The 16334-nt window shown below is 47.3% G+C and overlaps 1 protein-coding gene across 4 annotated transcripts in view; it reads left to right on the top strand.

Annotated features, from left to right (window-relative positions):
* The window catches only part of CLUAP1 (clusterin associated protein 1), a 34655-nt gene that overhangs the window by 11181 nt on the left and 7140 nt on the right, over window positions 1–16334 (top strand). For 2 of the 4 annotated variants that reach the window (XM_044233687.1, XM_044233688.1), the window contains exons 6-10: window positions 1862–1945; window positions 5150–5283; window positions 8921–9062; window positions 11026–11098; window positions 11967–12044. In XM_044233687.1, coding sequence (XP_044089622.1) covers window positions 1862–1945; window positions 5150–5283; window positions 8921–9062; window positions 11026–11098; window positions 11967–12044 — 511 coding nt within the window. The remainder of the gene's footprint in view (window positions 1–1861; window positions 1946–5149; window positions 5284–8920; window positions 9063–11025; window positions 11099–11966; window positions 12045–16334) is intronic. The other 2 variants (XM_044233689.1, XM_044233690.1) reach the window with 1 other exon arrangement.

The following is a 16334-nucleotide window of genomic DNA, read 5'->3' on the forward strand; positions in this document are numbered from 1 at the left end:
TTGCTCACCTCTAGTGTTTTTTTGTTTTGTTTTGTTTTAAGGATTTTATTTATTTATCAGAGGGAGCACAAGCAGGCAGAGCAGCCGACAGAGGCAGAGAGAGAAGTGGGCTCCCCGTCAAGCAAGGAGCCTGATGTGGAACTCAATTCCAGGACCCTGGGATCATGACCTGCACTGAAGGCAGAGGCTTTAACCTACTCAGCCACCCAGGCGCCCCTCACCTCTAGTGTTTTTATTTATTTCATTTATTTGATTTTAGATTTTATTTATTTATTTGTTGGAGAGCAAGAGAGAGAGAGAGATAGCACAAGTAGGGGGAGCAGAAGGCAGAGGGAGAAGCAGGCTCCCTGCTGAGCCAGGAGCAGTATCTGGGACTTGATTCCACCACCCTGAGATCCTGACCCAAGCAGAAGGCAGACACCTAACTGACTGAGCCGCCCGGGCGCTCTCTAATGTTTTTAAATTAAATGCGTTTAATTCTTTTTACTCCAGTCAGGTTTGTCAGCCATGATTGTCCTCTTGGCCTGGCCCGCCTTCTGGCATCACTGCTCTAGTGTAATGGTATTTTCTTCTGGCTTTTCATTCCTGCCCCAGGAGCAGACGGGGAGCAGGGGACTGGGATGCCAGCTCAGCGTTGCTGATGTGTTAACCTAGTGGCTGACCAGCTGCCCAGTTGACAGAACAAAGCTGTCGGTCCTATCTCATAGCTAATTTAGATAACTTTAACAAGGCAGCTCCCCAGGCCTTCTGTGTTTTCTCTTTATAGTGCGGTTGTGTGCATGTGTCTCTGCACATTTCTGACAGACCTAGAGACAGACCTGTGAAGTGCTAGTCACTTGGTAACTGCCACAGAGCTGTGGCTTCATGGTGAGACTTAACCAGGTTTCCACTGGGGACTCTTAGCACCATCCCATAATGAATTGAAATAACCAGTGGCCAAAGTGTTGCCATAGGAGCCATGAATATGGTACTTCTCAAATTTTATACAGCTGTGATCTGAGGAAGATCCCCCATCCAGTGTTGGTTTTTCATACACTCAACTAACATTCTTTGAGGACTGGCACCAACGACAGACAGGCAAGGCACCGCGATCTGTGCTCTCCATAGCTTTCCACCAGTGTGGGCCCTGAGGGGTACTGTGGAATAAAGGAAGCCCAAGACTGAGCTGGGGAAAGTGCTGCAGGAACCTCGTAACTGCGTTGGCATTGAAGTCCCATGTCTCAGAAGTTCCTGGCACTGGTATGATAGGCACAAATGCCTCCTTTGATTGGTTAGTGGTTAATGCTAGGGGTGGGGACAAGGTGACTCCTCTCATCCGTTGTAGTTGGAAGTGACAGGCAACTTAGAGGAAATGAATCATAGGAATGATGATAGGGGCTGGCAGGGGGTTCGGACAGCTGGTTGAGCTGCACTTGGTTTGGGGTTCACCTGAACAAATAGAAGTAAAGAAGCAAATTTGGGATAAAAGATGATGAGGGTAAGCCCAAGCCCAGTTTTGCCCCCCTGGTGTTGAGGGTGTGTGGGGCCTTTAGCTGGAGAAGGCCAAGGGCACTGGAGGGAGACCAGGTTGGTGGTAGGATCAGAAAGACATGGAGCCACTTGGCTGGCTCAGTTGGTGGAGCTTATGACTCTTGATCTCAGGGTTGTGAGTTCAGGCCCCATGGTGGGGTGTGGAGAGTTCTTAAAGAAAAAAAAGAAGAGACATTTGGAAGAGGTGCTAGAAGAAGTGTTTCTGTATCAGAGATGCACCCTGTGATGGAACTTTGAGAACTAGTCCATAAGCCATATCCAGATCTGGGGATTGATTTTGAGAATTGCTTTTCTGAAAGTGTGTGTAATTCCATTTCATTGTTTCCCATAGGAATTGAGAACAGAAGCTATTGCCAGGCCTCTGGAAATAAACGAGACTGAAAAAGTGATGAGAATTGCAATAAAAGATATTTTGGTAAGATTATTTGCTTTTATTTAATGTTTTTGTGCCTGGAACTTGAAAATACTGATTTATTCCCTGCCTCCTCAAGAAACACCAACCCTTGGCCTAGTGACAGAGAAGGGGTATGATCGCGGGGAAATGGGAAATGCAGAGGACGTTCAAGGATACATTCTAGGCTACTTACTTCTTTTTTCCCCCTTGTTATAAATATGAACAACTTATCCCCCCAAATTTGTCAGTTTTAATAATTTAATAATTTGATTAAATTCTTCAATTTTCCTAAGTAATGCTCTATTTAAGGGACTCTTCATACTTTAACCACTTCCTTGCTGCTGGGCATTTAAGTGATTTTCAGGTTTTCCATTTATTTATTTATTTGGGTGCTGAAACGTGGGCACAGAGATTTCTTTCTCTCTCTTTCTCTCTCTTATTTTATTTTTTTAAAAGATTTTATTTATTATTTATTTGACAGATCACGAGTAGGCAGAAGGGCAGGCAGAGAGAGAGGAGGAAGCAGGCTCCCTGCTGAGCAGAGAGCCCCATGCAGGGCTCGATCCTAGGACCCTGAGGTCATGAACTGAGCTGAAGGCAGAGATTTAACCCACTGAGCCACCCAAGCGCCTATCCCTTTTTTTAAAGATTTTTTTTTTTTTTTTAGATTTTATTTATTTCTTTGACAGAGTGAGATCACAAGCAGGCAAAGAGGCAGGCAGAGAGAGAGGAGGAAGCAGGCTCCCCGCTGAGCAGAGAGCCCGATGCGGGCCTCGATCCCAGGACCCTGAGATCATGACCTGAGCTGAAGGCAGCGGCTTAACCCACTGAGCCACCCAGGCGCCCAAAGATTTTTTTATTTTGCAAGAGAGAGGGGAAGCATGTGCTACACATGCAAGCATGAGCAGGGGGAAGGGCAGAGGGAGAAGCAGACTCCCTGATGAGCAGGAAGCCAGACAAAGGACTTCATCCCAGGACCTTGATATCATGATCTGAGCAGAAGGCAGATGCTTAACTGACTGAGCCCCCCCCCCCAGGTGCCATTTTCTTTCTTTCTTCTTGAAGAATGGGTGGCACAGGGGGTTAGCCCCAGGCATGCACTGTGGATGGCGAGCACCTTTTAACGTGTCTGTGCTTGCAAAAGGTCCATGATACATGATAATTCTGAAAACAAAACCAAAGCAATAGCATGAATACTGGGGTTATGATCTGTAGGCCATTTGTTTCAGAAAGCTAGGGGAAATTGTGTCTATCACACGGATACTTTTTTTTTTTCACTTTTTTTTTTTAAGTTTTTTTTTTTTTTTAATTTATTTATCAGAGAGAGAGGGAGAGAGAGCGAGCACAGGCAGACAGAATGGCAGGCAGAGGCTGAGGGAGAAGCAGGCTCCCTGCTGAGCAAGGAGCCTGATGCGGGACTCGATCCCAGGATGCTGGGATCATGACCTGAGCCAAAGGCAGCTGCTTAACCAACCGAGCCACCCAGGCGTCCCTTTTTTCACATTTTTTTTTGAAAGATTATTAGAGTGTCTGGGTGCGTGCATGTGCTGGCAAGAGTCAGAGGGAGAGAGAATGTCAAGCAGCCTCCCAGCTGAGCGCAGAGCCCCGCGCAGGGCTAGTTCCCATGACCCCGAGATCATGACCTGAGCCAGAACTGGGGTCAGACACTTAACCAACTGAGCCACCCCGGTGCCCCACTGGTATTTCATGTTTGAGGAGCACAGACCTTTAAAAAACTGCTTTTGTTTTTGAAGTCAGATACATTCACTAGGTGTTGTCTGACTGATTCAGAGAAGAGTCACCATCAGTGTGCGCTGTTAACTCGCACACTGTCTTCCTGTGAGAGTGAACTCATACCTCTTGTGGGGTTTTCCAATGGAGAGTGATAATGATTATTTTCATGAATTGATTAGTGTACTTAGTTGAAAAAAGTTCAGCCATAAATAAAGAGTAAAAGTGGTTGCTCCCAGATACACACTGTCTTTGACAGTCACAAAGAGTGTCTGGGCTCCTTCAAGGAGTTCTTTATGGACCCTAGAGTGTCTCAGAGACCTGCAGGTAGACAGTCACTCAGTGTTTGCGGGCCATGACACATTGTGCCGAAGTACTGGGGGGAGAACCCCCTGTCGGGCATCAGGAACTTAAGGCCGAGTTGGCACATTAGAACCCAGAAAGCAGGGCGCCTGGGTGGCTTAGTGGGTTAAGCCGCTGCCTTCGGCTCAGGTCATGATCTCGGGGTCTTGGGATCGAGTCCCACATCGGGCTCTCTGCTCAGCAGGGAGCCTGCTTCCCTCTATCTCCCTCTCTGCCTGCCTCTCCGTCTGCTTGTGATCTCTCTCTGTCAGATAAATAAATAAAATCTTTAAAAAAAAAAAAAGAACCCAGAAAGCAGCAGCACACTCAGCTGGCTGGTTCCAGATGTGGTTCCTAATGCAGCAGATTGCAGCTGAGCCGTAGGCCTGCCCAGCCAGCTTCCCAGGCGACACGGGTGTGAAGACTGTGCATTCATTCTGACCTCCGCTTGTCAGATGAACTTGGTCTTGTGATACAGCAGAAAGGCCTGCGGGTTTTGTCCGTGATCTCTCTTCCCCTTCACTTTGTTTCTCTGCCCCAGCTGCCCAGGCTCCCTCCCAAAGGCTCGGTCCACTGAGGGAGCCGCTTTCTCGCTGACTTCACAGAGTGGTTTCCCTGTTTTAGTCTGTAGTTGAGGTGTACTCGCCAGCCGGAGGGAGGGGAAACCTTCTCTCTCAGTTCCAGCAGGCAGTGGACAAGGGCTGGGACCACCTGATGTTTCTTTTTGTCCCCTGGTGCATATATTCTGTGATGCAGATGTTTGTAACTAGGGGAGTGAGCAGAACAGTGAGAATGAAGGCAGACTGACAAGCCAGAATGGTACGGCAGCTGTGTGAGCCAGTGACCGCGCACGACATCTGGGCCCGCTCCCTCTGCTCGGGACACTGTTCCTTCCATCCTCCCTTGTTTGCACGGCTACAAATACCCTCTTTTCAGGGGAAAGGATGATCATTTTTTCTGGGCCTGTGTGACCTCCTGTCTGGAAACGGCTAACCGAGTGGTGGCTTGGGGGAGTGTGCTCTGTGTGTTTACTTTTGCTTTTATGCAGCATGATGTCGCTGTGCCTGAGGAGCTATGGAATTCCTCTCTTCCGGGAGCCACGTGGGAGTTGCTTCCTGGGCCTCCCTCTCATTCATTTCCTATTCGACGCAGGCGCAGGTGCAGAAGACTAAAGATCTGCTCAACAACGTGGCCTCTGACGAAGCTAACCTCGAAGCCAAGATCGAGAAGAGGAAGTTAGAACTGGAACGAAATCGGAAGCGGCTTCAGACTCTGCAGAGTGTCAGGTAGATCCAAACCCCTGAAGAGTGGGTGGAAAGTTGTCTTGCATGTTCTAGCAGCGTGAGGACAAGTGGTCAGTGGTGGTAGCCCCTCGGGCGTGGGGCCATCTGGACTGAGAGTGTGGGGGCCACACGCGTCCTAACAACGCGCCCTGCCAGACTCGTCTTTACTGTTCTCAGTGTGCCTGGGAAACGGCTCCATTCTCGAACCTCCCTTCAGGGTTCTATGGCTTCTTGGAATGCAGGGCAGAGTAAGTGAACCCAGAGGGTGAAAGTTACCCAGGGCTCGTCTCCTAAGATCTGTGCCTTGCCATGAACGAGGTTTAAGCAGAAGCACAGCACATTACCATTTCTTTTTTTTTTTTTTAAAGATTTTATTTATTCATTTTGACAGAGAGAAATCACAAGTAGACAGAGAGGCAGGCAGAGAGAGAGAGGGAAGCAGGCTCCCTGCTGAGCAGAGAGCCCGATGCGGGACTCGATCCCAGGACCCTGAGATCATGACCTGAGCCAAAGGCAGCGGCTTAACCCACTGAGCCACCCAGGCGCCCACACTACCATTTCTTAGTTTGAGCAGATTTTAGACCTTTGTAATTCTTCACCAGTTCATCTTTCTTTTGACGTTCCCTCTCTGAAAGGACCTTTTTCCAGGGACTGTGAATGGTACCGTCCAGGTCTTCGGAGACTTTCCAGTGGGTTCCTCGCATTTTCTTAAAGCCTTTCTCCTGCTCATTTCGCGCCCTCCTTCTCTTGCTCCGTCTCTTGTCAGTCTTTCTCCTGCATCACTGCTCTGCCTTTTCATTCTGCCTTTATTTTTCTCTCTTCCCTCCCATCTGTGTAGCTGCTGCATCTGTCTGAATGTCATGCTTTTTGGAGATACTGGTGACTGGCCCACACCCTGACACTAGTTCTGACATCTGTGGGAAGATAGCCCCTGTGGACATGAGTAACCCAGGGAGCGGAAACCAGAGGCAAGCCCATGCCCCTTCCACCTTTGTAGTCTGGGCCACCTGATACGTGTGTCTCATTAAAAAATTCTGCCTCTCAGGCATAAATTCATTTTTGTTAAGCCTTATGGCCTTTCAATAGAAAAGTTTCTGTATTTTGCTCTAGTCCCAAAGATTATTTATTATTTTTTAGTTTATTTATTTAAGAGATTTTTATTTATTTATTTAACAGAGAGATAGAAAGCACAAGTAGGCAGAGCAGTAGGCAGAGGGAAAGGGAGAAGCAGGCTCTCTGCTGAGCAAGGAACCTGATGCGGGACTTGATATAGGACCCTGGCATCATGAACTGAGCCAAAGGCAGCTGCTTAACCGACTGAGACACCCAGGCGTCCCTTATTTATTTTTTTAAAGATTTTATTTATTTATTAGAGCACAGAAACCGTGGCCGGGGGTTGCACAGAGGGATAGAGGGAAGCGGGCTCCCAGCTGAGCAGGGAGCTAGATGGAGGACTCAATCCCAGGCCTCTGGAATCATGACCCGAACTGAAAGCAGACACTTAACCAACTGAGCCACCCAGGCTTCCCTGTTTATATAGTTAAGAGAGTTTTCCCAGGGCACCTGGTGGCTCAGTGGGTTAAAGCCTCTGCCTTTGGCTCGGGTCATGATCCCAGGGTCCTGGGATTGAGCCCCACATTGTGCTCTCTGCTCATCAGGGAGCCTGCTTCCTCCTCTCTCTCTGCCTGCCTCTCTGCCTACATGTAATTTCTATCTGTCAAATAAATGAATAAAATCTTTAAAAAAAAAGTTTTCCCTATAAGAGAAAAGAATAGATTCAGCAAACCAGTTGAAACAGGTTTTTGTGTTATGGTTTTGGTTTTTGATTTTATATTGTTAAACCTTAGCTTTGGGGGCACCTGGTGGTGCAGTCAGTTAAGCGTTGGACTCTTGGTTTCGGCTCAGGTCTTGATGCAGCCCCATGTCTGGCCCCCACCCAGCGTGAGTCTGCTTGAGGGTCCTCTCCCTCCCTCTCCTTCTGCCCCTCCCTGTGTGCAATCTCTCTCTCTCAAGAAAAAAAAATTACAAAGTCTTTTTTAAAAATTTAGCTTCAATTTGTTGCAACCTGCGTTTCCCTTTTTTGGGGGCTGAATATATTTTGGAGCACCCAAAATATATCGAGGAGTATACTTGAGGAGTATTATGCTCAAGTAAGATAATGTGCGTATTTAACTTCTTGATTTTGTGAGGTGTATGTGATACAAGATAACTTTTTAAGTCTATTAAAATCCAAGGCATGTTGAGTAAGAGAAAAGACTGCAAAGCTTTATTGAAGATAATAAACTTAATGATGCTTAAAAATATGTGCCATGTATGTATCTATGCATAGGAAAGTCTGGAAGAATGCTTATCAATTATTAAGTGCTTATATATGGTGAGAGGATTATGACTAATTTTTTTTTAAGATTTTATTTATTTATTTGAGAGAGAGAGAGCATGAGAGGGCAGAGGGTCAGAGGGAGCCTGATGTGGGACTTGATCCCAGGACCCTGGGATCATGACCCGATCCAAAGGCAGACACTGAGCCACCCAGGTGCCCCTAAGAGCTTTTGATTTACTTATTTATTTATTTATTTTTAAAGATTTTATTTATTTGACAGAGAGAGAGGGAGATCACAAGTAGGCGGGGAAGCAGGCTCCCTGCTGAGCAGAGAGCCCAATGCGGGGCTCGATCCCAGGACCCTGAGACCATGACCTGAGCCGAAGGCAGAGGCTCAACCCACTGAGCCACCCAGGCGCCCCGAGCTTTTGATTTAAAAAAAAAGAAACAACGTGGATGGAACTAGAGCGTATCATACTTAGCGAAATAAGTCAAGCGGAGAAAGACAACTATTGTATGATCTCCCTGATATGAGGAAGTGGTGATGCAACATGGGGCTTAAGTGGGTAGGAGAAGAATCAATGAAACAAGATGGGATTGGGAGGGAGACAAACCATAAGTGACTCTTAATCTCACAAAACAAACTGAGGGTTGCTGGGGGGAGGGGGGATTGGGAGAAGGGGGGTGGGGTTATGGACGTTGGGGAGGGTATGTGCTTTGGTGAGTGCTGTGAAGTGTGTAAACTTGGTGATTCACAGACCTGTACCCCTGGGGATAAAAATATATGTTTATAAAAAATTAAAAAAAAAAAAGAAACAATAGGTATGTTCATTTTGAGAGGAGGGAGGAGAAAAGGAAAATTAACTTTATTTATTAAGATTTTATTTATTTATTTATTAGAGATATTTTATTTATTTATTAGATTTTATTATTTATTTATTTATTTATTAGAGCTGGCCCCTCACGCTAGCTCATGCAAGAAACAGTGCTCTCTTTTTAATGTTTAGAGAGATTACAAGTAGGCAGAGGCAGGCAGAGAGAGAGAGAGGAGGAAGCAAGCTTCCCCCTGAGTAGGGAGCCTCATGCAGGGCTTGATCCCAGGACCCTGAGATCATGTCCTGGGCCGAAGGGCAGGCGCTTAACCATCTGAGCAACGCAGGCGCCCTGGAAAATTAACTTTAAGCAGCTACAAGTTGAAGAACCATCTCCAACTATAGTCTTTCCACAGCAAATTATGATGGGACCCAGGACTCACAGTATAGTTTCAAAGTTCTGTATGTTCATTAATCTTTCATTTTGTATTTCATTCGCTTGTTCCAGGCCAGCGTTTATGGATGAATATGAGAAGATCGAGGAGGAGTTGCAAAAGCAGTACGACATTTATCTAGAGAAATTTCGAAATCTGGCTTATCTGGAACAGCAGCTTGAAGACCATCACAGGATGGAGCAAGAGAGGTTTGAGGCAAGTGCTTGGCCCATAGGTCCGCTGCAAATGGCATTGTGGAAAAAATAAATCTGTGAGTGTTTTTTCGCCGCGATCAAGTCTGAGGATTGCTCATGTAATTCTTTTGTGTTGCTTTTAGTGTAGCCTGGACTCGAAGGTTGTCGGCTCTCTGATGGGTTTGGTCAGTTAGACCACACACAGGACCGATGTGTGACCTGAGTCGTTGCCAGACTAAGCTTAGAAGAGCCTGTGCTTGCTTCAGTGCTGTGCTGTCACTGGCTTGAAATTCCTCGTAGTTTGTTTTTTAAGATTTTATTTATTTATTTGAGAGAGAGAGAGTGAGAGAGAACACGACGGGGAGAAGGTCATAGGGAGAAGCAGACTCCCCATGGAGCTGGGAGCCTGATGCGGGACTTGATCCTGGGACCCTGTTGGGACTATGACCTGAGCCGAACACAGATGCTTAACCAACTGAGCCACCCAGGTGCCCCGAAAGTCTTCATAATTTTTAATGCATTTTAATTTGCACTGAGTCCCACAGACTAGGTAACTGGTCTTGGGTGAAGATCTAAAAACTTGCTTGGTCAGCTCACTGAAAGATTTTCCCTGGTTGAATCATCCAAATTGAATCATCCAAACCTGTGTATCAGAGATGAGGATGAAAATAAAGAGGAAGTGCAGTTTATTGATTATTGTGGGAAATGTGTACGACCCAGAACCAGAGGTTTTACAGGCTTCTCTCATCCCAGTGTTCAAGGCCATTTAGGAAAGAACATTTCAGGTCCCATGAGCTGATAAATACGGAATTCAGAGCAAAGGAAGTTGGACCAAGTTACTAAAGGTTTTTTAATTGTCCTTATGCCTTGGGGATATTTCTACTTACCCCAGGAGTGGTCACTTGGAATCTCTGTTCATGATGAATTCGGTCTACAGTCTCCCTTTCTCACGCTGTCCTTGACAGCTTTCGGTATAAAGGTTACGCTCGCCTTCCTACAAACCTGGGTGTTTGGAACAGGCGAAGCTGCCCTGGGGCACAGGAGGCCTGGCTGGAGGTAGGTGCCGCCCTCCTGCGGGCACCTCTCCCTCGACAAGGAGCCCGCTGCCACCGTTGCTCTAGGGTAAGGGCAGGCTGTGGAGCCATGGGGCCTGGGACAGGCACATTTGGAGGGCAGTGGCAAGAGCCTGGAGTTCAGGACATTTTAAAAGTTGGGTGTCTGGGCCAGTGACAGTAAAGTAGTAAAGTATCCTTCCGTGCTGTCATGTGGGGCTGCTGAGCGGGCAGAGAGAGTGCCGGGAGGGACGCGTGTCCCTCCATCCTTTGGCAGCTGCTCGGCTCTTCTGTGCTCGCACCTCCGCTCTGTGCTTACAGCGCTGGCCCCTCGCGCTAGCTCGTGCACGAAACAGTGCTCTTTTTAATGTTTAGAACAACAGAGTTTTAAAAGCCAGTCTCCTCTCCTGTTCTCTCTTTTGACGATGATCAGGGCCACATTAGGCAGCCCAGCTGAAGCATTAGTTTTTGTCCCCCTAGGAGTTATACTAGTATTTCTTTCTTTCTCTTTTCAGCCTAATCATTCTCACCATTTCGCCTCTTTTGGGGCTGGAGTTGTGCAGAACTTAGTCTTTAGGAGCAGGAGGCCTGTACTGTCCCATAGTTAATGCGTCTATTCCCGTGTCCACATCCCACGAAGGCACCCGTGGTCACACGTGATGGCCTCTTGCCATGTCACCGCACTCTCCGCAGGGCTGGGTGGGCCAGTCGCCCCCTCTGGCTGCCTCCCGTTCTCTGGGCTGCTGCTGGCGGGGAGTGGGGCAAGCGGCCCGGCCTGAGCTCGTGCTCAGGTGGTGGTGGTCTGTTTGCGTAGTTTAGATCTCTGCGGGATCTGTAGCCCGGACTTAGCTTTATGTACCCAGATGTTAAAGAATAATGAAACAGCCCCCAAAAGGGTCCTGTCTTCTGAGTCTTGTGTTTGCTGTTCCATAGGAAGCCGAGAACACTCTGCGCCTGATGCAGAACAAGCTGAAGGAGGAGGAGAAGCGCCTGCTCCGCAGTGGAAGTAAGGCCAGGCTCCCAGTCAGCGCGGTCTCCCCGGGCAAGCGCTGGGGGCCTTGGAAAACCTCTGTGTGTATTTTCTTTTCAAAAGGCAGTTTTCTCACAAGTTTTGTATCAGGTACTGTTTTAATTCACTCCAGAGCTTAAGGGGCTGGTTCAAGTTACATAACATTTAAAGCACTTTGGTTTTCTTGTCACCTAAAATACCATTTTCCTGTTTGAAGGCTACTGTTGGTTTGAATTGCAGATAATACGTAACTAGAAAAGAGAGCCGGGTCTCGGAGGTCTGTAGGGTGCCTTGTTTTCGGGCTGACCAATGGAAAGCAAGTGTCATGATGCCGTGCATGCGAATGGCTTAGTCACTTAGAGTGAGTCCCCTACCTACATACCCATCCTAGGCCCCCAGTGACCCAAGATGATCAGCGAGGCTGTCGTCTGTAGGGAGATGGGGTTACCGATCTATAGGAGCTTGATGCTGGGGAGGACTGTTCTCCACGACTGGTTAGCGTGCTCCATCCATGAACTTGACCGAGATGTCAGGTCAGCCTCAGGACCAGTGGCAGCACGCGGTCTTCATGCTGTGTGTCTCAGACTGCCTCCTTCTCTTGCTTGCTGCTCTCTTTTTTAAGATGAAATATTTTATTCTCCTGTGCTTGAGGATGCCATACCTGGGGCTTCAGGCTTGTACATGAGAGAGCTCTCTCTCTCTCTTTGTATCTCTCTCCTTTCGTACTTGTTATATGCCTCTCTTTCCTAAATCTCAGGAAACTCTTGAGGGAGAATAGGGACTGCTGGAGAATCCTTTAGGGGCAAGCATAGGGAATTCCAAGGGCCTCTCTAGCCAAAGCAGCCCCTCACCTTTATGGTTCCAGGTCAGCCAGGAGAGCCTGAAGCGGCCCTAAGTGATAAGCCTGCGTGGAGTTTATCCCCTCCCGAGAGGCCCAGCACAGGTAAGAGCCCCGATGGGCTGGCTGCACCTTTCTCTGTTCCCAGGCCAGCACGTGAGGCCTTTCTCACTGATCTTGCTTTATTCTTCTGAACTCAGACTTAATTTTGTGATCCATAGGTTTGGGATCTCTTGAAGGACAAGCATTCGTAGGAGCATCTCTGATTTAGCTTTTTTGGGAAAAATAATTTCCAGCTTAACACAGCTGAATGAGGGATAGCACTTAATTAGCTTGGGATGGGTGAAGAAGGTAGGAAAATATGAAGGGCTAGTCTCAGTTCTGCTCAGCCGAAAGTTCTTAGGGTGTGCTGCCTTTCTTTGCTTTGCTGTATATGTGGGAACATTGCCCAGAGAATTGGGATTGGGGGACGGATATAAAAAGGAAGACTTTCTGAACTTCTCTGAAAAGAAAGACCTAATAGAACACAGACATGAATTATGGGTGAGAATGGGCAAAATCCAGGAGCTGGAAGAGATCATCGTGTTTAGACCACTCTGCAGGCAGCTGATTGAGTGCCGGAAGCATTGTTGAGTCTCTCTTCTGGGCGTGAAGGATTCATTAATGGACAAAAGACAGGGATCTCTGCTTTAAGCAGTGTACTTGCCAGTGAGGAGATGAGCATAGAGCAAGCTGTATGCAGAAGGTAAAAAATGCCCTGGTGGGGACAGTAGAGCAGAGAAGCGGGTGGAGAGGGTGGGGTGGAATTGTATTTTTTTTTTTTTTAAAGATTTTATTTATTTATTTGAGAGAGAGAGAGTGTGAGAGAGAGCATGAGCGAGGATAAGGTCAGAGAGCGAAGCAGACTCCCCATGGAGCTGGGAGCCCAATGTGGGACTCGATCCCGGGACTCCAGGATCACGCCCCGAGCCGAAGGCAGTCGTCCAACCAACTGCGCCACCCAGGCGTCCCTGGAATTGTATTTTAAATAGGGGTCACCGTAGGCATCTCTGTAGGCCTCAATAGGAGATGCTGTTGAAGCAAATCCTCAGTCTGTGGATGTGAGGAGAAAGGAGGCACCAGGTGAGAGTCCTGGGAGTGTGTAAGAGCGTGGGAAGCAGAGCCCAGTGAGGCAATGAGCTCTGCTGAATGTGTGAATGCAGGACTTGAACTGAGGCAGGACAGAGGAGCTGGAAGGTGGATCGTGTGCTGAAGGGCTCCCATCTGACGCTCCTGTCTTCTCTGTTGAGCAGGAGTTGAAGTCACCAAACTGGCTTTGTGGGTTTGGAGGAAGGGACTTGAAGAAGCGAGAGAAAGTCTGAGTGCTTAGAGATAGGAGAACGCCCTAGGAGCAAGGCCAAGTATTTTGTTCAGATGCTCTGTACTAAGTAAGGCAGCCTTCATCTTCCCACCATCCTTTTAAACCTCGCTGCGGGTGGTAAATTCATAAAATGACTGAGAAATTTCTAGAAAGCACCTTAGTAACCTTGCTGTGGTTTAGTTTTTATGTTCTAGTGGAGAGCAGACATTCCTGCATTTCACACTTACTTTACTGCCTCCTGCATGCTGCCATCCTCTGGCGCTCGGGACAGTGATGCGTGAGGCGCTCGGGAAGCTCAGCGCCTGAACTGTGCTGCTCAGTACCTCGCCACGAGCCACGTGTGACTCTTTTTGGTTTTTTTAAAAGATTTTATTTATTTATTTGACAGAGAGAGAGAGAGATCACAAGCAGGCAGAGAGACAGGCAGAGTGAGGGAGGAAGCAGGCTCCCTGCCAAGAAGAGAGCCCGACAGAGGGCTCAATCCCAGGACCCTGAGATCATGACCTGAACTGAAGGCAGAGGCTCAGCCCACTGAGCCACCCAGGCGCCCCAACCACATGTGACTCTTGAGCACTTCAGGTGTGGCTGGTCTAAACTGAGCTTTGCTGTTTGTGGAAAATATACACCAGGTTTTGAAAACTTAGTATGATAGAAAAGTAGAGTACTCAATTAATATTTTACATTGTATATTAAAATGATATTTTGGGTATATTGGGTTAAGTTAAAATTAATTTACCTGTTTCTTTTCACTTTAACGTTGTTACTAAATGATTTGAAATCATATCTGCCAGCAGGCATTACATTTGGACTGTGCTGATCTCAAAGGAGACACAAAGAAACTGCCCATAGTTTAAGTGGGTATGAAGTGTATCTTCATTGTTGTTTGACGTGAATTCCTCTGATAGCTAATGAAATGGAGCATCTTTTCTTTGCTCATTGGCTATTCATATAAATCTTCTTTGGAGACTTCTGTCTATTCAGGTCCTTTGGACATTTTTAAATTGGGCTATTTTTTATTAGTGAATTGCTAGAGTTCTTACATAGTTTCTGGATACTAGATCCTTATGTGATTTGTGATTTGCAGATATTTTCTCTTTCTCTGGGCTGTCTTTTCACTTTCCTGGTGAAGGCTTCTGCTGCCCAAAGTTTTAATGAAGTCCACGCCGTCAGTTGTCCTTTTGTCACTTGTAGTTTTCAGTGCCACATCTAAGAAACCACTGCCTAATTTAAGGTCACCAGGATTTACCCCTAGGTTTTCTTCCAGGACTTTTTTTTTTTTTTTTTTAAGATTTTATTTATTTATTTGACAGAGAGAGATCACAAGTAGGCAGAGAGGCAGGCAGAGAGTGAGAGAGAGGGAAGCAGGCTCCCTGCCGAGCAGAGAGCCCGATGCGGGACTCGATCCCAGGACCCTGAGATCATGACCTGAGCCAAAGGCAGCGGCTTAACCCACTGAGCCACCCAGGCGCCCCTCTTCCAGGACTTTTAAGTTACAACTCTTAATTTAGATTTCTGATCCATTTTGAGTTAATTTTTGTATGTCGTGTGAGGTAGGGGTCCAACCTCATTGCTGGGTTTGGGGCTGTCCAGTCGTTCAGCACCATCTGTTGGAAAGACTATTCTTGACTCTGAATTTTATGGGCACTCTTGTCTGCCATACTTAATTTTATTTTTTTTAAGACGATATATGAGAGAGAGTGAGTGAAAGCACATAAGCAGGGGAAGTGGCAGGCAGAGGGAGAGGGAGAAGCCACAGGGAGTTTGATCCTAGGACCTGGAGACTGTGACCCAAGCCGAGGACAGACACTGAACCACTGAGCCACCCTGGCACACCGCCATGCTTTATTTTTTAAAAAAGATTTTATTTATTTATTTGACAGAGAGAACACGAGTAGGCAGAGAGGCAGGCAGAGAGAGGGAAGGAAGCAGGCTTCCCCCTGAGCAGAAAGTTGGATGCAGGACTCGATCCCAGGACCCCGAGATCATGACCTGAGCCGAAGGCAGAGGTTTAACCCATGGAGGCACCCAGGCGCCCCAGGAATTTCATTTTAGTCATAAATTTGTGTTACTTTTCAGCATGTTCTTTGAGTAGGCTTCTATGCGGTGATCGTCGTCAGCTAGGTTGTGCTGAGTCCCGTGTTGGGTGCCTGTGCTGGGTGCTCGTCCTCATGCTTGCCCAGTCTCCCAGGTTTGCCTTTCCATGCGGAGAGCATGGCTCATCCTCCATGGGGAGGGAAGTGGAGCCCTTTCGGATGCAGCTGCCGTTTCCCTACCCCCTATCACAGGGGCTAAGCAAAGCCTTTTCACAGATACACAGTTACTACTGCCCTTCCACACTGACTTCTGACTCAAGTGATCAGAACAGCGACTGCAAACTCCTTCAGTTCCGTCCTCCAAAACCAGTGTGTCTCCCTGGTCACAAGGAGTCAGGCTGGACGGTGAAAGCTTTTTATCTCCACTGTGGAAATGCTCCTTCTCTAGGTTCACTGTCGGAAACGTCCCACCAGAGTGCAGGAGAGTATTTAAGAAATCAGTATATAAGGCTGTTGCACTGAGAACGATCTCTCTTTATATATGCCCGTGATGGAATTCTCTCCTGGAACCAGTGTCCTGAGTACCAGCTCCCGTCACCATGCACTAGGTCGCCATCTTTCGTGGGCCAGTCGCGTGCTTGGACGTTGCTGGCCTGGTCTCTGTCTTGCCTGTGGGCTTGTTTGGCACAGTCACTCACCTTTGCAGTAGGTTCCACTTCCTCATCTTTGTTACCCACAAAGAGCTCAAGTTGGGGTAACACTGAACAGAGAATGATCCCCCCCATCAAACTAACCAAGAACTTCCAGCTACCTTGACAGCTGGCTGTTCAATTTTTAGTTTCAGCTGCCAGCATAGTGTTTTCTAGTTTATGTATTCTGACGCCTTGCTTTGGAAGGTTATTCAAACAAACAAACAAATAAACCAGTATATCATGGTCTGCGTTAACTCCTAAGTATCTACAGGCAAATCCCGAGAGTCTCATAAAATCTAATGCCCTAAAA

This window comes from Neovison vison, chromosome 14 (genome assembly GCF_020171115.1).
Source record: "Neovison vison isolate M4711 chromosome 14, ASM_NN_V1, whole genome shotgun sequence".
Lineage (NCBI taxonomy): Eukaryota > Metazoa > Chordata > Mammalia > Carnivora > Mustelidae > Neogale > Neogale vison.